This window comes from Myxine glutinosa, chromosome 2, assembly GCF_964187855.1.
Source record: "Myxine glutinosa chromosome 2, kmMyxGlut1.1, whole genome shotgun sequence".
NCBI lineage: Eukaryota > Metazoa > Chordata > Myxini > Myxiniformes > Myxinidae > Myxine > Myxine glutinosa.
In genome coordinates, this window is record NC_136262.1 from 33502143 (window position 1) to 33524564 (window position 22422).

The 22422-nt window shown below is 44.5% G+C and overlaps 1 protein-coding gene and 1 long non-coding RNA gene across 4 annotated transcripts in view; both read left to right on the forward strand.

The window, feature by feature from the left end:
- The window catches only part of LOC137422652 (uncharacterized), a 1758619-nt gene that overhangs the window by 596083 nt on the left and 1140114 nt on the right, over positions 1–22422 (forward strand). The window lies entirely within an intron of this gene.
- On the forward strand, positions 61–20447 carry LOC137421893 (copper homeostasis protein cutC homolog). Of its 3 annotated transcripts, none has more exons than XM_068108403.2 (9): positions 61–328; positions 11263–11336; positions 11442–11501; positions 11606–11815; positions 12229–12264; positions 16085–16218; positions 17368–17395; positions 17893–17998; positions 18129–20447. In XM_068108403.2, the coding sequence occupies exons 2-9, from the start codon at positions 11285–11287 to the stop codon at positions 18238–18240; spliced, it is 738 nt and encodes a 245-aa protein (XP_067964504.1). In that variant the 5' UTR covers positions 61–328; positions 11263–11284; the 3' UTR covers positions 18241–20447. The 3 variants fall into 3 exon arrangements, with proteins under 3 accessions (XP_067964504.1, XP_067964505.1, XP_067964503.1); XM_068108404.2 differs by having other exon boundaries at positions 85–318; XM_068108402.2 differs by having other exon boundaries at positions 252–370.

Sequence of the window (22422 nt, forward strand, 5' to 3'; positions counted from 1 at the left end):
GTTCCGTTAGATTTAATGTGGAGATATTTTGCAGTGAATTTCGCGCGATATCTTGTCATTAGCTCTAACGGCGGAAGTGACGTCATACATTAACGGCTTCGTGTTATTTCGTTTTCGAGTTTTTTCTCACGCATTTTAAAATGCATTTCAAATATTTTCATGATGATGAAGTCCAACATTGATCCGCGGATCTTTTTGGCAACTATCCTGACAGGAAACGCTCTTTCACTGCTCGCAGCCTCCCAATCCCATAGAGAACTTTAGCCGCTCATTAGTCATGGCCTCGTCTTTGCATTTGTTATGAGTGAAAGGTCAAAGGTGAGCAGAGGTAAGGAGCAGAATGTCGTGGCTCGATGCGAGGTAGTGAAATGTGCGTCGTTTTACCTCGTACATTATCTTGTATAAACACCAAAGTTTATGTAAAGTAACCATAAGTTTGCCGATTATGAAACGCTTTCATTTGATGGAGTTTACAGTTGCGAGGTGTTCCAAGAATGTGATGACGAACTTGTGGAGGAGGTGGAGGGAGGAGAGCATTGGGGAAAGTGAGCACAACATAGTGGAGGAGGTGGTTGGAGGAGAGCATTGGGGAAGGTGAGCACAACATAGTGGAGGAGGTCGAGGGAAGAGAGCATTGGGGAAAGTGAGTACAACATCGTGGAGGAGGTAGAGAGAGGACTGCATTGGGGACAAGTGATCACAACATGGTGGAGGAGGTGGTTGGAGGAGAGCATTGGGGACAAGTGATCACAACATGGTGGAGGAGGTGAATGGAGGAGGGCATTGGGGAAAGTGAGCACAACATAGTGGAGGAGGTGGAGGGAGGCGAGCATTGGGGAAAGTGAGCACAACATAGTGGAGGAGGTCGAGGGAAGAGAGCATTGGGGAAGGTGAGCACAACATCGTGGAGGAGGTGAATGGAGGAGAGCATTGGGGAAAGTGAGCACAACATAGTGGAGGAGGTAGAGGGAGGAGAACATTGGGGAAAGTGAGCGCAACATCGTGGAGGAGGTCGAGGGAAGAGAGCATTGGGGAAGGTGAGCACAACATAGTGGAGGAGGTAGAGGGAGGAGAGCATTGGGGAAAGTGAGCGCAACGCAACATAGTGGAGGAAGTCGAGGGAAGAGAGCATTGGGGAAAGTGAGCACAACATAGTGGAGGAGGTGGTTGGAGGAGAGCATTGGGTACAAGTGATCACAACATGGTGGAGGAGGTGAATGGAGGAGAGCATTGGGGAAAGTGAGCACAACATAGTGGAGGAGGTGAAGGGTGGAGAGCATTGGGGGAAGTGAGCACAACATAGTGGAGGAGGTGGTTGGAGGAGAGCATTGGGTACAAGTGATCACAACATGGTGGAGGAGGTGAATGGAGGAGAGCATTGGGGAAAGTGAGCACAACATAGTGGAGGAGGTGAAGGGTGGAGAGCATTGGGGAAAGTGAGCACAACATTTTTTTATTTTTTTATTTTTTTTCTATACTGAATCGAGGCTCGTGAAAGAGCTGACAACCGCGAGGGAAAGACAAATACAGTACATGGGGACCGCGAGGGAAAGACAAAAACAGCACATGGGGACCGCGAGGGAAAGACAAAAACAGCACATGGGGACCGCGAGGGAAAGACAAATACAGTACATGGGGACCGCGAGGGAAAGACAAAAACAGCACATGGGGACCGCGAGGGAAAGACAAATACAGTACATGGGGACCGCGAGGGAAAGACAAAAACAGCACATGGGGACCGCGAGGGAAAGACAAAAACAGCACATGGGGACCGCGAGGGAAAGACAAATACAGTACATGGGGACCGCGAGGGAAAGACAAAAACAGCACATGGGGACCGCGAGGGAAAGACAAAAACAGCACATGGGGACCGCGAGGGAAAGACAAAGACAGTACATGGGGACCGCGAGGGAAAGACAAAGACAGTACATGGGGACCGCGAGGGAAAGACAAAGACAGTACATGGGGACCGCGAGGGAAAGACAAAAACAGCACATGGGGACCGCGAGGGAAAGACAAAGACAGTACATGGGGACCGCGAGGGAAAGACAAAATCAGCACATGGGGACCGCGAGGGAAAGACAAAGACAGTACATGGGGACCGCGAGGGAAAGACAAAGACAGTACATGGGGACCGCGAGGGAAAGACAAAGACAGTACATGGGGACCGCGAGGGAAAGACAAAAACAGCACATGGGGACCGCGAGGGAAAGACAAAGACAGTACATGGGGACCGCGAGGGAAAGACAAAATCAGTACATGGGGACCGCGAGGGAAAGACAAAAACAGCACATGGGGACCGCGAGGGAAAGACAAAGACAGTACATGGGGACCGCAAGGGAAAGACAAAGACAGTACATGGGGACCGCGAGGGAAAGACAAAGACAGTACATGGGGACCGCGAGGGAAAGACAAAAACAGCACATGGGGACCGCGAGGGAAAGACAAAAACAGCACATGGGGACCGCGAGGGAAAGACAAAGACAGTACATGGGGACCGCGAGGGAAAGACAAAGACAGTACATGGGGACCGCGAGGGAAAGACAGTACATGGGGACCGCGAGGGAAAGACAAAGACCAAGTGGAGACATAGTGGAGGAGGTAGAGGGAAGTGACCATTGGGGAAGGTGAGCACAACATAGTGCAGGAGGTGAATGGAGGAGGGCATTGGGGGAAGTGAGCACAACATAGTGGAGCAGGTAGAGGGAGGAGAGCATTGGGGAAAGTGAGCGCAACATAGTGGAGGAGGTAGAGGGAAGAGAGCATTGGGGAAGGTGAGCACAACATAGTGGAGGAGGTAGAGGGAGGAGAGCATTGGGGAAAGTGAGCGCAACATAGTGGACGAGGTGGAGGGAGGAGAGCATTGGGGAAAGTGAGCGCAACATAGTGGAGGAGGTGGAGGGAGGAGAGCATTGGGGAAAGTGAGCGCAACATAGTGGACGAGGTGGAGGGAGGAGAGCATTGGGGAAAGTGAGTGCAACAATTCTCCCCACCCTCATTGCTCATTGGAGTTCAAATCTCCCCACCCTCATTGCTTCTCAATTTCCCCCCTCTCACTCCCCCTCCTCAAAGCGTCCTCCCCGCTTCTTCCCCCTTCAAACTCTCACCTCCATCTCCCCCAACCTTCTGCCTCGCTCTTCCCCCTCCTCAAATAACACCTCATTGTGGCTCACCCAATCACCATCAAACCTTTTGTCCGCCCCATCCTTCCCTTTCTCCGAGCTATTCTGAAATCTCTGACACACCTTCAACAGCTCTCCCTACCTCTTCCACCTCTTCCACATCGTACCCTACCACTCCTCCCCCCTGTTCTGTATCTGATGCTCCCCCTTCCTCTTCATTAACGGTATGGACCTCAAACATCCGGGGCCTTCGTTCAAACTTAACTGATCTCTCCATACAGGTTGCTTCTGTCAAACCAGACGTGATCTGCTTAACAGAAACTTTCCTCCTTTATGATGTCTCTGATTCCATAGTATGTCTCCCGGGCTACTCCCTCCTCCGGTATGATAGACCTGAGCCTCGTCCTGGAGGCGGGGTTGCTATCTTTATCAAAAACTCTCTTCCTCACTCGCCCTGCACTGCACTCTCTCCACCTCACCCCCAGGAATACCTCTGGCTACGGCTTCCCCTTCGCTCCCACCTCTTGTTCATATGTGTGTTGTACCGTCCACCAAACAGTGATGACTCCATCTACATCTCGCTGTCTGATGATATGGACCAACTTCTATCTACTCATCCCAACTCTCTCTTCCTCATATGTGGTGATTTCAACTGTCATCATGCCAGTTGGCTGGGTGTGGGTACCTCTCTCACCAGCCATGGCTCCTCAGCAAAGGACTTCTGCGACTCACTGGGACTGACACAATCTGTCAATTTCCCGACCCGGATCTCAGTCAACGGAACATCTTCTCTTCTGGACTTGGTTATGACTAACTTCCCTGAAAATGTCTGCTGCTCTTCTTCTGCTCCGATCGGATCATCTGATCATGTCCTTGTTAAAGTGGACATCTCTCTGACCATCCTCAGGGAGCCTGCTCAGCGTCGACGAGTCTGGCATTTCACTCAGGCCAACTGGCACGGTCTTCAAGCAGCCATCAATCATCTGGACTGGTCTCCCATCTCTACCACCTCTGACATCAACTCATCCTGGGAATTCTTCCAAAGTAAATTGCTCTCTTTCATGCACAGATTTATCCCATCTCGTCTTCAGTTGTCATACCCTTCCTCCCGTCCATGGTACACGGAATCTTGTGGTGAGGCTGTTGCCCAGAAACAACTTGCCTTCGTCTCCTGGAAAGCAAATCCAACGGAAGGAAATCTCATTTCCTTTCACAAAGCCCGAAACAAGTGTGTGTCCACCCTCAGGAGAGCCAGGAAACAATATCTCTCCGTTCTCAAGACTGAACTCTCTTATCTGTCTCCCTCTTCCAAATCCTGGTGGCGTCTGGTCAAATCCGTTTCTGGTGTTTGTTCCCCCTTCATCCCCTCCCTTACCTCAAACGGCTGCACAGCTGACTCCGCACGTGAAAAAGCTGAATGCCTCAACTCTGTGTTTGCCTCTAAATCTTGTGTCCCAAACCCATCCCTCTCTGTACCCACCATACCCAGTCGTACCCTGCTGCTCCTGGACTCCGTGTCCTTTCCTCCTGACAAGGTGGAAAAGTTTCTGTCAACCCTCGACTCTGATTCTGCAACTGGACCCGACGGCATCAGCCCACGGGTCCTAAAATCCTGCTCTGCTGCTCTATCTCACCCTCTCTCTGTTCTCTTCACCCTCTCTTTTGCTCAAGGTCAACTGCCATCTGCTTGGAAATCAGCCAACATCACCGCTTTGCACAAAAAAGGTGCAAAAACAGATCCTAGCAACTACAGACCAATCAGCCTTCTCCCAATTATCAGCAAAGTCATGGAATCCATCATTGCTTCGGATATGAAATCTTTCCTCTTCTCCAATGGCTTGATCTCTGATCATCAATTTGGTTTCAGACCAGGTCACTCTACTCTGGACATGCTGCTTCTGCTGTCTCAACAATGGATGGAGGTCCTCAATGCCAAACAGGAAATTAGAGCTGTCTCCCTCGACATATCACGTGCCTTCGACACGGTCTGGCACCCCGCTCTGCTCACCAAACTCTCCTCCTTTGGTATCCATGGAAATCTCCACACATGGCTGGCGGACTTCCTCTCTAGTCGTCGTCAACGTGTGGCCCTGAATGGGTTTCTCTCATCTCCTCTTTCTGTTCAGGCTGGAGTTCCCCAAGGCAGTGTTCTGGGCCCCGTGCTTTTTCTGGTCTTCATCAATGATCTCTCTGACTCTCTCGAAAATCCTCTCTATCTCTTTGCTGATGACTCCACTCTCTGCCGCTCCATTCCTCTTCCCTCAGATCGGCAGTCTGCTGCCTCCTCGCTCTTTGAAGACCTGGACAAAATCACAGACTGGTCAAACAAGTGGAACATGTCTTTCAATCCTGACAAATCTCACACTCTTACTATGTCTCTCCGAAAAGATCGACTGGACAACCCTCCCATCTACTTTCTCAACAATCCTCTCCAAGAAGTTCTGTCGCTCAAGATTTTGGGTCTCACTATCTGCCATGATCTTTCTTGGGAAAACCACATTTCCAAGCTGGCCTCCAAAGCCAGTCGCCGACTGGGCATCCTCCGTCGTGCGAAGTCCTTCCTCGGCACACCTGAGCTCCTCACCACATACAAGGCTTTCATCCGCAGCTCAATGGAATACTGTTCTCCCCTATGGGCCGGTGCTCCTGCCTCACACCTAGCTCGGCTTCACGCTGTTGAAACCAAAGCTTTCAGAATTATTGGAATCTCCCGCGATGAAGCTATCTCTGAGGGCCTTTCACTCACTCACCGCAGGCAGGTAGGTGGTCTTTCTGTCTTCTACCGACTCCTCTCCGGCCTTGCACCCCCAGCTCTCTCTGTGCTCTGTCCCCCAAATATTCCTACAGGTCGCACAAGATCTGCCAGCAACCCTCTGATGGTTAAACTGCCGAAATCTCGGCTCTCTGCTCACCTTCACTCTTTCATTCCTCTTTTCTCCCGCCTCTGGAACAAACTCCCTCACTCCCTTCAATCCCACTCCTCCCTCCAGGTCTTTAAAACAGCTGTTCACCACCATCTCTTATCTTCTCCCATCCAAAACCTTGATCTTTTCTACCCCCGCTAATTCACCCCAGATCCACCTTGTTTGAAATTCCAACTTCTTTCCTGGAAGTCCTGGCAGTGTCCATATGTTTTATACCTCTCCCACCGCCCCCTTCCCACGCCCCCCCCCCCCCAAAGCCCTCGCCCTCTCTCAGATCTCTCGATGTCTCCATGTCTCTCGGTCCCTGCTCTCAAATGTTGTGTTTGTGTCCTTCCCCCTCTCTCCCATCTTGTCTACCGCTCCCTATGTTATATGTTTTATGTGTCGGTTTGTCTTTCTGTGTGATTAATGTTCGCTCTTTCACGAGCCTCGATCTTGTATACAAAAAAAAAAAAAAAAAAACAAAAAAAAAAAACATAGTGGACGAGGTGGAGGGAGGAGAGCATTGGGGAAAGTGAGCACAACATAGTGGAGGAGGTGAATGGAGGAGAGCATTGGGGAAAGTGAGCGCAACATAGTGGAGGAGGTCGAGGGAAGAGAGCATTGGGGAAGGTGAGCACAACATAGTGGAGGAGGTAGAGGGAGGAGAGCATTGGGGAAAGTGAGCGCAACATAGTGGACGAGGTGGGGGGAGGAGAGCATTGGGGAAGGTGAGCACAACATAGTGGAGGAGGTCGAGGGAGGACAGCATTGGGGAAAGTGAGCGCAACATAGTGGAGGAGGTCGAGGGAAGAGAGCATTGGGGGAGGTGAGCACAACATAGTGGAGGAGGTAGACTGGTAGAGGGAGGAGAGCATTGGGGAAAGTGAGCACAACATAGTGGACGAGGTCGAGGGAGGAGAGCATTGGGGAAGGTGAGCACAACATAGTGGAGGAGGTAGAGGGAGGAGAGCATTGGGGAAAGTGAGGACAACATAGCGGAGGAGGTGGAGGGAGGAGAGCATTGGGGAAGGTGAGCACAACATAGTGGAGGAGGTGCAGGGAGGAGAGCATTGGGGACAAGTGATCACAACATGGTGGAGGGAGAAGAGCATTGGGGACCACCTGAGTATACCTTTTTTTTTTTTTAAGCTCTGAAAAATATTGCACGGAAAACCTAAGTAGGGACCCCCGTGAGTATTCCCTTAAATGTTGGTGTCAATCAGCTCAAGGGATTCAGAATAGTTACCAGACAAACATCCATACAGACACCACTCTGTTATATATATTAGATTAGATAAGGGGTAAAGAAAAGGTGAAAACAAGTGTGGGACCATTTTGTAATAGCACAGGAGAATTGGTGGATGATGAGGGTGAGATGGCAAGCGTATTACCTCCTGCCACCAAAGGTGGACATAGGTTATGTTTTCACCCCTGTCAGTTTGTTTTTATTGTCTGTTTGTGAACAAGATATCTCAAAAAGTTCTGGATGGATTGGGACGAAATTTGGTGGAGAGGTTGGGTGTGTAACAAGGACAAATTGATTCGATTTTGGTGAAAATCTGGACTTTAAAAGTGATTCTTCACCATTGAGAGATAGGGCCAAAAACGATATATAGCACAATATTTCAAATAGTTGTGGATGGCTTATGGCAAAACATCACGAAGCTGATCAAATACAAACCCATCATTAATTGCTACTAAATCATCAATGAATCTAAAGATGTTTCCGACATTCACACAATTGTTAGTTTATTCCTGCACATGTTCTGGACCCAATCAGGCTCGTACATGTGCAGGAACAAATTTGCAAAGAAAGGGGGCGGATCTGAACCCATGGGTATCCCCACTCTCTGCTGGAGTATCTTGTTGCCAAATGTAAAGATACTGTTGTTTCGGAGAAATCAAATACTTTGAGTTTCTTTCTTGAAAAACTGCATGAATATTCATTCATTCATTCTTTACAGACCAGTGTGCTCTTTTTTATATACATTAATGTATACTTTATTACCTCTTGCAAATGCTTTATCTACCTCTCTGCCCAATGCGGTTACGAGCTTGTCATGTGGAATGTTTGTGTACAATGTGCAAAAATCAAAACTTGATAAATATATTTTGCCTTTCCCTAGGTATTAATGTTGTGGATACTGCCGATTACAGATTTGGAATTATCAATGATCCAGAATTTATTTTATGAGCTGGAGGAGGGTGAGAGTAAAGATGGGACAAACCTATAAAATTTACCCTTTATAACCCTTTAGAATTACCTTTTATAACCCTTTATCTCAAGCATTGCTTTTACTACAAAGGTTATGCAGGTTTGCTATTATTTCTGATTACTTTCTCTTAAAATTGTGATGCATTTCTGTGAAGTTGGTGATAGCATGATTGGGGATCATAAAGCGTTACATATTCCGCTTCGACGTGGGAATGCCCGTTTGCTTTTAAGAGCGGGAGGAGGGTGAGAGTAAAGCTGCGACAGCTTTTGAAATGGGGGGGGGGGGGGGAGGAGGGGTTGAGGACTTTCGGTGGACGAGGGTGTGATTGGGGTGGGGGGAAATGGGTTGAAGGCTTGAGTGTCGGGAGGGTATCAATGCCTTAGGCTTAGGGAGTGGAATAGAAGTGAGTACTTGGGGTTGGGGGTAGAGCAAAGATGGGACAGAGTTGGGAGGGGAGGCTGAGGGGTGTGTGTGTGTGTATTTGTGTGTGTGTGTGTGTGTGTGTGTGTGTGTGTGTCTCATGTCACAGTCGGGAGGTGGGGAGTGTTACGGATTCGTCACTTCCGTTGTTGTGGTTTTCCTCCACTGTAAACATTTTTGATTCCATGTACTATTATTGTTGTCGTTTAAGGGAGATAGAGGTTACTATTTTCAAAAGGTAAAAAAGTCAATGTTTTAAATGAAACCGGAACCGGACGACGACGAAGAGAGGAGGAGAAGAAGGCGGAGCGAGTGAGTCGGGGAAGAAGCCTAGCTGCTTCGAGGTCTGGCGCAAACGTTGACGAACGGAGGTCACTAGCGAACTTCGGGTTTCCCGGGAAAGGGATTCTTGCGACAGAGTTGTTATCGCTGTGACAGATCAACCTGCGTGTCAGGTTTTGGCGGTTGATTCTGAGGAGAATCATCGTCGTGCCGTTACGCCTCGAGAACAGCCCGTCAGCCATTTTGACTCGCGCGCTTTGCGCATCGCGCAAGGTTTTTCGCTTCGCTTCAACCATTTTCACCGCATCCAGACGTTTATCTGGTGTGTGTATGTGTAACGTGGATTTTGAAGGTAAATCTGCGGTTCGCCGGTTTGGAGCCGGGAAACGTCCATATCCGAGGGTGTGATTTCCCAGTCGCCTGGAGGGCGCCTTTGGATTTCCTTGTCGCCTTGAGGGCACCTTTGCGCAGCTTTGGCCGCGTGACTGTGACTGTCATCCGAACGGGATTCTGGCCTCGATTGGACATCGTTCTGACGATTGCTGGAGCTGATCGACTTGGGCTTGATGCCAGAATAGAGACATTGGGGAATGTTCTGCTTTTCGCTCACTTGGAGCACAGTGAGTTATATTGTACGAGCCTGATGGTACCATCATAGGAAATATATATTGGTTGTACAATTGATTACTATTGTTGTTGTACTGTTATTCTTGTGTGATCTTAATACAATATTTGTTTGTTGGTAACAATTGGTGTGGCTTCACCATTGATCTTTGACACAGAATAACACATTTTTCTGCCGTGACTCCTCTCGGGGCTCGGAGGTACACCGTGACCGGGGGTTGGGGAGGAGCACGTAACAGGAGGGAAGGGGTGGCGCCATCACCCTCCAGGTAATGTGGTAGTTGTGTGTGAAAAGGAAAGTTTTCAATCAACATGTAATATTCCAGCAATGACGTACGACATTGAAGCATGGTCTCCAAAAAGAAGACGGGGCTAAAATCGATGACCACGCAAATAGCCATGGAGAAATGCTGTCTCAGCAAAGCAAAACAAGCCAGGAAAGGAAGCTAATGGATCAGCCAGAAAACGAAAATAATCAACATACAGTACAGGTACTGTATTGGTAACGTTTAAAAAACTGGAATTGCACTGGATAGGTAGGTGTACATATCAATAAGAAATCTGATGGATGACAAGGGTTACAAAGTGGCAACCACGAGAAGGTTGTCCAAGAAGCAGTGCAAGACCGAATATTATATGGAGTCAAAAAATGTAATTCACTGGAATACAATGGCCTTGAATTGCAGTGAATGGAAAATAATGGACCATGAGGAGGGAGGCCCTCGGTGGTCCTTGTCCTGCAGTGGACTAATTAGGCTCATCAAGTCATTCGGTGGCAGAGATTATGAACCCCCCCCCCCCCCCCTCCCCATCTGTGTGTGAGCAGGATATCTCAAAGAGTTATGGATGGATTGGGATGAAACTTGGTGGACTGGTTGGGTCTGTGACTGGGACGAATTGATTAGAATTTGGTGTAGATCCGGATCCATATCCGACCTATCAGTGGGATACAAAACGTAAACTGTTTAGCATGGCAGAGGTGTGTGCTCCACTGAATGCTGTTTTCCTTTTCAATGTATTTGCTCATTGGGAAAATGTCAGAAACCAAACGGTACATTTGTGATCATGTTAACAGTGAGCTTGATGAATTTCACATGTGGCCTGTGGTGCTGATTGCATCATTGCTGGGAGCAAGTTTGTCCCACTGGTCCAGTCCCCCTGCAGGTTAGAGCAGGAATTTGGCCAGGGTGCTGGCGATCCTTTTTGTGAAGGAAACCGTGGGATCTTCACCATCCACCAAATAATGCTAACAGATGGGATACCCAGTTTAACATCCATCTGGGTGACAGCACACACATTCATGTCCTGCCGCGGCTGCAAAACACCAGGATAAAAATTTATACCTGGTTCGGGATTCGGGCCCAGACAAGATTGGTCACATTACAAACCAATTTTGTTGGGATTTTGTGTTAAATAGAAGTTAACGTTGATCTGTAAATGAGATGTGCTTCATTTTGCATACTGCATGATGTCTGGAAACTGGTTGGCAGGATAGCCTCAACTCCCTAGAGGTATGCACAATTGCATCCGAGCTGTCTAACCTGGGTTCAAATCCCAACCCAGCTATAAAGTGTCATCCTGGTGTTTAGATGAAATCTGGAAATTATTTTGGATGATTGAAAATTGATTTTGATTGATTTTTGTGATTTGAAACTTGCCGAGATTGTCACAATTTTCTTCACCCTTCACCAGGAAACAGCACCACGAGGTGCGAATGGAGGTTTGTGTCGATTCGGTTGAGTCTGCCATCAATGCAGAAAGAGGAGGTGACCTGGATTTAAAAGTTTTCATCTATTTCAGGTCACACTCTATGATGCACATAACTGTTTATATGTTTAACTGTGTTCAACGGTCACACCGTTTATTTGCAGGTGCAAGCAGAATCGAACTATGCTGCAACCTTTTAGAGGGCGGAACAACCCCAAGTTATGGTAAAGAATAATTTCACCTTTAAAACACTTGTCACCATTGAACCCCAATGCGTTTTGATCATTGTTAACTCTGACACTGTGTTGCGCTGCTTGTTTTGCTCCAGGTTTACTGCAGGTGGTAAAGCAGCATACTCACCTCCCGGTGTTTGTGATGGTGCGCCCAAGAGGCGGTGACTTCCTCTACAGCGAGCATGAGATCGCGGTCATGCGAGCAGACCTGAAGGGTTTACGTGCATGTGGAGCTGACGGCATTGTGTTTGGAGTACTGACGAAGGCCGCACAGATTGACGTGAACCTTTGCCGTGAATTACTATGTGAGTCGTTGCTTCGGTATTTATTAATCCGAAATAGTCATGTCAATGGATTTTATAAACTGAAAGCTTATGAGAGCATGTTAATTTCTGCTGAGACGAAAGTTGATTGCTCGAAACATCAGAGACACACCTTGCTTCCTATGAAAGGTCACATGCTCTTATCAGCTTTCCATTGATATAATCCATTGCATCCATAAAAGCACAACAATGGGACCATCTTGGTACTTGGGGAATAGTAGTTACAAGGAATGCACAACAATGTTTTTGTAGAGGGGAGGAGGGGGATGTTGTCCTCCAGGTCACAATCTGTAGATGAAGTCACAATATCGGACCCTGCAAGAATGGACCATTTAATGACTGTGTTGTTGGTTCCATTTGAGCTAAGCTTTGCTGTGTGTACTTTTGTTGTGCAGCTCTCTGTGGTACCTTTCCGGTCACCTTCCACCGTGGTGAGTTTCTAAAGTTTGTGCTTTATAAGAGATAGGTGTGAACCACCTCGGGTAGTACCTGCTCGTTGCTGGATTCCTGCTTTTTGTTCACAGCTTCCCCCAGACATTTTAATTTGCTCTCCACTCTTGTCTTGGTTTTTATAATGGCCTGTCATGATCATTCAGTTTAGAATGGAGGATTAGCATTTTCCTGATGTACTCGATCTCTAGCTCTAGTATTGAAGATAGATATATTGCACTCATTAATTTGAAATCGCACCCATGTCCGAAGGAAGCGGTTCAATTTGGCATTTTTACTATGAAATAGGCAAATCCTAGAAACGAAAGAAACCCTTTAGAATTATCCTTTAAAAGTATGCTTTGGAATTACCCATTAGAATAACCCTTTATAACCCCTTACAATGATCCTTTAGAACCTTTAGAACCCTTTAGAATTACCCATTAGAATTGCCCTTCAAAATTACCCTTTAGATTCCCGTAGAATTACACTTTAGAATTACCCTTTAGAATCCTTGAGAATTATCCATTAGAATTGCCCTTCAAAATTACCCTTTAGAATTACCCTTTAGAACACTTGAGAATTACCATTTAAAACCCCTTAGAATTACACTTTAGAACACTTTAGAAATACTCTTTAAAACCCCTTAGAGTTACCCTTTAGAATTATGCTTTAGAATTATGCTTTAGAATTACCCTTCAGAATTACCCTTTAGAATTACCTTTAGAACCCTTTAAAATCCTTTAGAATTACCCTTTAGAATTGCCCTTCAAAATTACCCTTTAGAATTACCCTTTAGAATTACCCTTTAGAATTACCCTTCAGAATTACCCTTCAGAATTACCCTTTAGAATTACCCTTTAGAATTACCCTTTAGAATTACCCTTCAGAATTACCCTTCAGAATTACCCTTTCTTATTACCCTTCAGAATTACCCTTTAGAATTACCTTTAGAACCCTTTAAAATCCTTCAGAATTACCCTTTAGAATTACCCTTCAGAATTACCCTTCAAAATTACCCTTCCAAATTATCCTTTAGAATTACCCTGGTGTTGGGCTAGCGGCTAGGGTGCCGGCCTATGATCCTAGGATCCTGGGTTCGAATCCCGGTCGATCGCTGAATTAACGCCAGGGGGGTTGACTCAGCCTGTCATCCTTCCGAGGTCGGCTAATTTGAGTACCAGTTTACTGGTAATTCCCTGTTTGTCGTTAAAGGCGGCAAAAAGGGTTGGCGTCAGGAAGGGCATCCGGCCGTAAAACATTGCTTCAAAAAGGGGACCAAAAAACAACAACAACCACGGTTCCCGAAAAAGGCCAACCCCCGCTTGCGGGCAAAAATGGCCTCTAAAGGTGGTTATTATATATATATATATATAATTACCCTTTAGAATTGCCCTTTAAAACCCCTTATAATTACACTTTAGAACACTTTAGAAATACCCTTTAAAACCCCTTAGAGTTACCCTTTAGAATTATGCTTTAGAATTACACTTCCAAATTACCCTTTATAATTGCCCTTTAGAACACTTGAGAATTACCATTTAAAACCCCTTAGAATTACACTTTAGAACACTTTAGAAATACCCTTTAAAACCCCTTAGAGTTACCCTTCAGAATTACCCATTAGAATTACCCTTCAGAAATACCCTTCAAAATTACCCTTCCAAATTACCCTTGAGAATTGCCCTTTAGAACACTTGAGAATTACCATTTAACCCCCTTAGAATTACACTTTAGAACACTTGAGAAATACCCTTTAAAACTCCTTAGAGTTACCCTTTAGAATTATGCTTTAGAATTACCCTTCCAAATTACCCTTTAGAATTACCCTTTAGAATTGCCCTTTAGAACACTTGAGAATTACCATTTAAAACCCCTTAGAATTACACTTTAGAACACTTTAGAAATATCCTTTAAAACCCCTTAGAGTTACCCTTTAGAATTATGCTTCAGAATTATGCTTTAGAATTACCCTTCCAAATTACCCTTTAGAATTGCCCTTTAGAACACTTGAGAATTACCATTTAAAACCCCTTAGAATTACACTTTAGAACACTTTAGAAATATCCTTTAAAACCCCTTAGAGTTACCCTTTAGAATTATGCTTTAGAATTACCCTTCCAAATTACCCTTTAGAATTATGCTTTGGAATTATGCTTTAGAATTACCCTTCCAAATTACCCTTTAGAATTGCCCTTTAGAACACTTGAGAATTACCATTTAACCCCCTTAGAATTACACTTTAGAACACTTGAGAAATATCCTTTAAAACCCCTTAGAGTTACCCTTTAGAATTATGCTTTGGAATTATGCTTTAGAATTACCCTTCCAAATTACCCTTTAGAATTGCCCTTTAGAACACTTGAGAATTACCATTTAAAACCCCTTAGAATTACACTTTAGAACACTTTAGAAATACCCTTAAAACCCCTTAGAGTTACCCTTTAGAATTATGCTTTGGAATTATGCTTTAGAATTACCCTTCCAAATTACCCTTTAGAATTGCCCTTTAGAACACTTGAGAATTACCATTTAAAACCCCTTAGAATTACACTTTAGAATTGCCCTTTAGAACACTTGAGAATTACCATTTAAAACCCCTTAGAATTACACTTTAGAATTATGCTTTAGAATTATGCTTTAGAATTACCCTTCCAAATTACACTTTAGAATTGCCCTTTAGAACACTTGAGAATTACCATTTAAAACCCCTTAGAATTACACTTTAGAACACTTTAGAAATACCCTTAAAACCCCTTAGAGTTACCCTTTAGAATTATGCTTTAGAATTATGCTTTAGAATTACCCTTCCAAATTACCCTTTATAATTGCCCTTTAAAACCCCTTATAATTACACTTTAGAACACTTTAGAAATACCCTTTAAAACCCCTTAGAGTTACCCTTTAGAATTATGCTTTAGAATTACCCTTCCAAATTACCCTTTATAATTGCCCTTTAGAACACTTGAGAATTACCATTTAAAACCCCTTAGAATTACACTTTAGAACACTTGAGAAATATCCTTTAAAACTCCTTAGAGTTACCCTTTAGAATTATGCTTTAGAATTACCCTTCCAAATTACCCTTTAGAATTACCCTTTAGAATTGCCCTTTAGAACACTTGAGAATTACCATTTAAAACCCCTTAGAATTACACTTTAGAACACTTTAGAAATATCCTTTAAAACCCCTTAGAGTTACCCTTTAGAATTATGCTTTAGAATTACCCTTCCAAATTACCCTTTAGAATTGCCCTTTAGAACACTTGAGAATTACCATTTAAAACCCCTTAGAATTACACTTTAGAACACTTTAGAAATACCCTTAAAACCCCTTAGAGTTACCCTTTAGAATTATGCTTTAGAATTACCCTTCAGAATTACCTTCTTTTTTTTTTTTTGTATACTGAATCGAGGCTCGTGAAAGAGCTTGGAACTACCCTTTGTTATTATCCTTCAGAATTACCCTTTAGAATTACCTTTAGAACCCTTTAAAATATTTTAGAATTACCCTTCAGAATTACCCTTTAGAATAACCATTAGAACCCTTTAAAGTCCTTTATAATTACCTTTTAGAATCACCCTTTATAACCCCCGTTAGAATTACCCTTTAGAACCCACTACAATTAAACACGGTGGGTTAGAAAGGTTCTTTATTTTTGACGGACAGATGGAAGGAAGGACATAGCCATATATTGCAGCGTCTTCACCGCTTAAGAAAAACAGGCAATGTTGATTGAACTCTTTGCTGGTCACGTCTGCTCATCTCGCAAAAGCCTTGAAATTGACTCACATGGTTTTCATTTGCTTTGGCTCTTGCAGCATTTGACATGGTGCAGGACCCGGTCACTGCCCTGGAGGACATAATTTCACTCGGGTTCTCACGAGTCCTGACCAGTGGGGGTGAACTATCTGCCCTGGATGGCCTTCCGATGATCGGCAAATTGATTGAGCAGGTAGCTGTAACAGGTGTCGATTGTCAACTTTTGACAAAATCATTACGAGCACAAGAAAATGGCAGACATCTCTACCTCTCTGTAAGCTGTGTATTTTGACCAATAAACTTTGCTAAGTTACGATCGTACATCAATCCACTTTAAAATTACTCTCGTTTGCATGTTTGAACCGCGTGCTCAGCTCCGGACTGGTGGGGAAGCATTTTCTAAAATGGTTTCACTAAGCGAAAGGAAGGTGACCCTTCGTGCGATCCAACAAAGTACTGTATGTAACGGACACGATGAATGAGTGATTAATTTTCATCAAGACTGAATGAATATGAATGAATGATCGTTTTAAGGCTATTTTCCCCGCTAGAGCGGGGGTTACTGGGTTAGCCTTGCGGGCCCCATGACAATCATGGTTCCCTGTTTGAGGCAATGTTTTTATGGCCGGATGCCCTTCCTGACGCCAACCCTTGGTTGGGATGCGCAGGGTACCTATTCTAAACCGGGGTACACACCGGGATCATTCATCCCAGCAAGCTGGTACTCAATTTGCCGACCTCGGAAGGATGACAGGCTGAGTCAACCCCCCCTGGCGTTAATTCAGCGATCGACCGGGATTCGAACCCAGGATCCTAGGATCCCAAGCCGGCACCCTAACCGCTAAGCCAACACCAAATTTTCATGAAGACTGTACGAGAAAAATTTGCCAAAGAGCAAGATTTAAACTTCTCACCTGAGATGAAGGTTGCTTTTGAGGTTAGGCTTAGAGTCATTACAGAGCCACTTTAATTAAGTCTGTGGTTACATTGCATCAATAAATCATAACTACCATGCATTCGTTCATTTAATCTCCGTGTGACAAGGAAATGCTACACAAAAATATGGAATCTCACGCAAAATGAGAGATTTTAACTCTAATTATTCATACGGGTGCCAGCAAGTCTGACTTCGTTATGCGACCACATGTTGCCCCACAATTATTACATTACATTTAGGTCATCCAAAGCTTCTGGGACATTAAATGGAAGGTTAGCATCGCACTTCGTTGTCTTTGGGGAATTTAAATTATTGGCCTGGTGTCGTTTGTTCTTACTTATAATAAAGTGAGTGTGAATTCGTGGTGTGACTCTCTAATCATATTTATTCTCCCTTCTCCCCAAGGCAAATGGCAGAATTACCGTTGTACCAGGTAAGTTCGCCCTTTTATTGCTTTTTATATATATATTTTTTTGTATACAGGATCGAGGCTCGTGAAAGAGCTAAAATTTATCACACAAAAAAAATCAAACAGACACACAAAACATATAATAAGGGTAGCGGTAGACAAGATGGGGAGAGAAGGGGAAGCACAAACACAACATTTGAGAGCAGGGACATCGGGAGATCTGTGGGAGGGAGAGGGCTTGGGGGGGGGGGGAGGCGTGGGAAGGGGAGGGGAAGGTGGGAGAAGTATAAAACACAAGGACACTGCAAGGACTTCCAGGAAAGAAGTTGGTATTTGAAAAAAGTGGATCTGGGGTGAAATTAGCGGGGGTAGAAAGATCTTTGCAGAAACAGTTAAGTTCAAACATGATGAGCAAATGACAGCTGTTGTTCTACCTGCATTAAGTGTCTGTCCGGTTGGCTCTACAAGGCCATTCCCTCCTCCAGCTCTGCTGTTTGACATTTCGTACTTTCTGCCCTCAGGTGGTGGGATTACCGAAAGAAACTTGCAGCGCATCCTCGAAGGCTCCGGAGCATGCGAGTTCCACTGCTCAGCCAGCACGTCACGTGACTCCGACATGCGAATCAGGTTGGTAAAAATATAAAGCGAATTTTAATCGGGACGTTACACGATGGAACTGCAGAGGACTTTGGCAGTTTGTTAATTAAGCTGAGAATCTGAAATACAATTACAAATTTCTCTTTCCTGTCGGTCCCAGAAATGGTGCGGTGAGAATGGGAACGCCGTGCTGCTCGTCGGAGTTCAGCATTAAGGTGGTGGATGCCAGCAGGGTGAGGGCACTGTGTTCCATTGCTAAAGGAATCCTGTAGCTGCAGCACCTCGCCTGCCCGGGCCCCATCACTGGGCCTCTGTGCAAACACCGCACAATGATGGACCAAAACAAACCACACCAGACCTGCCAGAAAATAAAATGGTTGCAAAAATTATGGCTTAATGGATAAGGGGATTAAGTAATTAGTTATCTCGATAATTACCTCCGCCACCAAAGGTGGATGGAGGTTATGTTTTCACCCCTGTCTGTCTTTGTTTGTTTGTCTGTGAACAAGATATCTCAAAAAGTTGTGCACGGATTGAGACGAAATTCGGCAGAGATGTAGCGTATGTGAGAAGGACGAAATAATTAAATTATGGTGAATATCCGGATCCGGATCCGGCTCGTAGAATTTTTTAAGTGTTTCTTCACCATTGGGAGATAGGACCAAAACTGACATATAGCAGGATATCTCAAAAAGTTTTGACGGATTTGGATGAAACCTGGTGGCGTGGTTGTGTGTGTGACGAGGACGAATCGATTAGATTTTGGTGAAGATCTGAATATGGATTCGGATACGAGAATTATTTAATTTTTAAGTGATTCTTCACCATTGAGGGAACGAGCGAAAAGCGATATATAACATGATGTTTTAAAAAGTTATGGATTACTTATGACTAAACTAGGTGAATGAGTTGGTTAGGTGACAAGAACAAGCTGATTAGATTTTGGTTCAAGTCCGAATCCAGATCCGGCTTATCATTGGGATACAAAACAAACTGTTCAGACTGGCGGAGGTATGCGCTCTACCGAGTTCCGTGCTAGTTAATGTTGGAATAGTATGTCCCGTAATTTCCCAAATTGATCGATTGTGCTGGCAGGCCCTTGTCTTCCCACAAACCTGCTGTATTTTTCCTTTATTTATGTGCTTTCATTCCTCTATTCCCCTTTCATTCCTCTATTCCCCTTTCATTTAATTCACTGGCCATGTGTGTTGAGGCAATGGTGCCAAAGTGGGCGGGACTTCTCGTGACTGATGCTCCGGGTACTGAGAGGTCATGTGGTGAGAACTCGACCAATACAGCGATCGTGGTGACATCACGTGCAACACCAATACAAATCAAAGCACAGCCATGCTGCGCCACTTTAGAGTTGGCGTGTGTTTGGAGGCATTAGAGTCTGAGTTCAGGCCTGTACCGGTTGCCATTACAGTCAGCTATCAGTTGGAGTATCTGTACTGTGAGAGACACCTAACAAGCTCACCTGCAGTCCCAACCAACTCGTCTCATGCTGAAATATTACGGCTCCTCAAAATAGAGAAGACTACCCTCCTCTCTTTCATCTTTTTTTCTTCCCCGCCCCCCTCTCTCTCGTACCTGGTTTCTTCCTGTATGCTTCTGCGTGTGTAAGTTTTAGTATTAAGATAGGCGTTGAGTCCTTAATTGTTTAGCTGAGCAGTACTGGCGGGTTTGTCTCAGTCCTTCCCTTCATTTGAATTGTATTTGCTTTATTGTGTCGCTATTCTTTTTATAATCAAAACTGTTATTTTTTTCCCCTTGATCGCTCTGGTTTTAATGGCAGGTCGTTCACGACCACCTGGTTCCATACCGTTCGCCACTAAGGTTAAAGGGAGTGTCCAGTGTGTCAATTCTCCAGACAGCACGCACATCCAAGCGGCAAGCATCAATCTTACCAACATGGCCATGTGTGAAACAACTTTATTTAAAGGCAATCCATGAACATTTGTGCCGGGGGTGAAAATGGACCCCGTGTACGTCCCGACCCGATAAAATATTTTGGGATGAATAAAATTTGGGATTTTGGGATTGAGCTCCGGTCAGGTGACTTCGATTATTTCAACTTCTTCAATAACTGTAAATTATATCACGACTTGTCTTTTTAAAAGGAAAACATAAAACATACGGTTTATGTTAAAAAACAACAGTTGAAGTTAATAAGTTATATGTTTCATTTTCCCCAGTGTCCTGCCCCCTTCCTGATTTCCCCACCTTCCTTCCTGATTATATGTTTAATTTGAACGTACATGATAAATATACAAGTAAATTCTTAAAATCTCCTTTCCCGTTCCACATTGAATGCTTTGGTCGTACGTGCGAACCATTTAAAAATAATATGAGGTTACTGATGAGTCTCCCTTACATGTTATGTTCAAGGAGGTACACTAGATATGATGAGTAAATTTAGCATAAACAAAGTGAAAAATGTCCACTGCATGAAGTTGACCAATAAACTTGATTCCAACAACTTTTCAGAACATACATTGCGATAAATGAAGCCTTGTATGCTGTGTCTTAATTCCTTGATAGCTTGTACTCCAAGGTTTATAAGTAAATGTGTGACTTGACACATGTTGAAGAAATACCACAGTGACTTCAGATTTGACTCAAGACTTGCCCTCAAAGATTCGAGACTTACACTGCCTTCAGAAAGTATTCACACCCCTTGACTTTTTTACATTTTGTTGTGCTTGAATTTCTTTTGTCACTGATCAACACATAATACCCAATAATATCAAAGTGGAATTTTTTTGGGGAAAATAAATCACCTGCAGTTGAGATGAGATAGGCTGAAATGTCTTGCGTCAACAAGTTATACAACCCCTTTGCGATGACACTCCAAATTGAGCTCCGGTGCATTCAATCTCCTTTGATTATCCTTGAGACGTCTCTACAACTTGAATGGAGTCCACCTGTGGCCAATTTAGTTGATTGGACATGCTTTAGAAAGAAACACACCTTTCTATATAAGGTACCACAGTTGACAATACATGTCAGAGCAGAAACTCTACCATGAAGTCCAAGGAACTGTTCGTGGAACTCCGAGATAAAATTGTGAGGAGGCATAGATCTGGGGAGGGGTATAAAACAATTTCTAGAGTTTTGAAAGTTCCCAAGAGCACAGTGAACTCCATCATTAGAAAATAGAAAGAACATGGAACTACCCAGACTTCCTGGAGTGGGACGTGCGACCAAACTGAGCAACCCGGGAAGAAGGACCTTGGTCATGGAGGTGACCAAGAACCCATTGACCACTGACAGAACTACAGAGTTCCTTGGCTGAGATGGGAGAACCTGCCAGGAGGACAACAGTCTCTGCAGCACTTCACAAATCTAGGCTTTATGGGAGAGTGGCCAGACAGACGCCACTCCTGAGAAAAAGGCACAAGACAGCACACCTGGAGTTTGCAAAAAGGCACGTGAAAAACTCAGAGCATGAGGCAAAGGATTCTGTTTTCTGATGAGACCAAAAGTGAACTCTGGCGTGAATGCAAAGTGATGCATGTGGTAGAAACCCAGCAGAGCTCATCGCCCATCTAACCCCATCACCAGAGTGAATTATTGTGGTGGCAGCATCATGGCGACGCTTTTCAGAAGCAGGGACTTGTAAGGACAGAAGGAACAATGAACGGAGCCCAATACAGGCAAATCCTTGAGAACTTGCTTCAGAGTGCAAAATACCTTAAACTGTGGCAAAGATTTACATTCAATGGACAATGACAATGACCCCAAGCATACAGAAAAAGCAACATTGTAATGGCTTCAAAAAAGAACGTGAAAGTCCTTGAGTGGCCCAGCCAAAGCCCAGGCTTGAATCCCATCGAGATTCTGTGGAAAGACTTGAGCAATGCTGTTCACCGACAGTCCCCATCCAACTTGACAGAGCTTGAGCAAATCTGTAAGGAAGAATGGGAGAAACTCTCCAAATCCAGATGTGCAAAGCTGTTACAGACATACCCAAGAAGATGTGAAGCTGTAATCGCTGCCAAAGATGATTCTACGAAGTATTGACTCGGAGGGTAAATACTTATCTGAGTTTGATATTTCTGTTTTTCATATTTAATTGTTTTGTAAGAAATTCTGATACCTTTATATGGTATGTGCCATGTGGCAAACTATAGAAAAGAAGGGACATTCTTGGATTAAATGCCAGGGCATAGAAAAGGTCCCTTTATATGGTATGTGCCATGTGGCAAACTATAGAAAAGAAGGGACATTCTTGGATTATATGCCAGGGGCATAGAAAAGGTCCCTTTATATGGTATGTGCCATGTGGCAAACTATAGAAAAGAAGGGACATTCTTGGATTATATGCCAGGGGCATAGAAAAGGTCCCTTTATATGGTATGTGCCATGTGGCAAACTATTGAAAAGAGGGGACATTCTTGTGTAAAATGCCAGGGGCATAGACAAAGCACCTTTATATAAGGGTATGTGCCATG

What these genes read in the sequence shown, in the direction of transcription:
- LOC137421893 (XM_068108402.2), top strand. An exon ending in CCTTTGCCGTGAATTACTAT is followed by an intron (nt 11,816 to 12,228) that starts GTGAGTCGTTGC and finishes TTTGTTGTGCAG; the next exon opens with CTCTCTGTGGTACCTTTCCG. An exon ending in TCGGCAAATTGATTGAGCAG is followed by an intron (nt 16,219 to 17,367) that starts GTAGCTGTAACA and finishes CTTCTCCCCAAG; the next exon opens with GCAAATGGCAGAATTACCGT.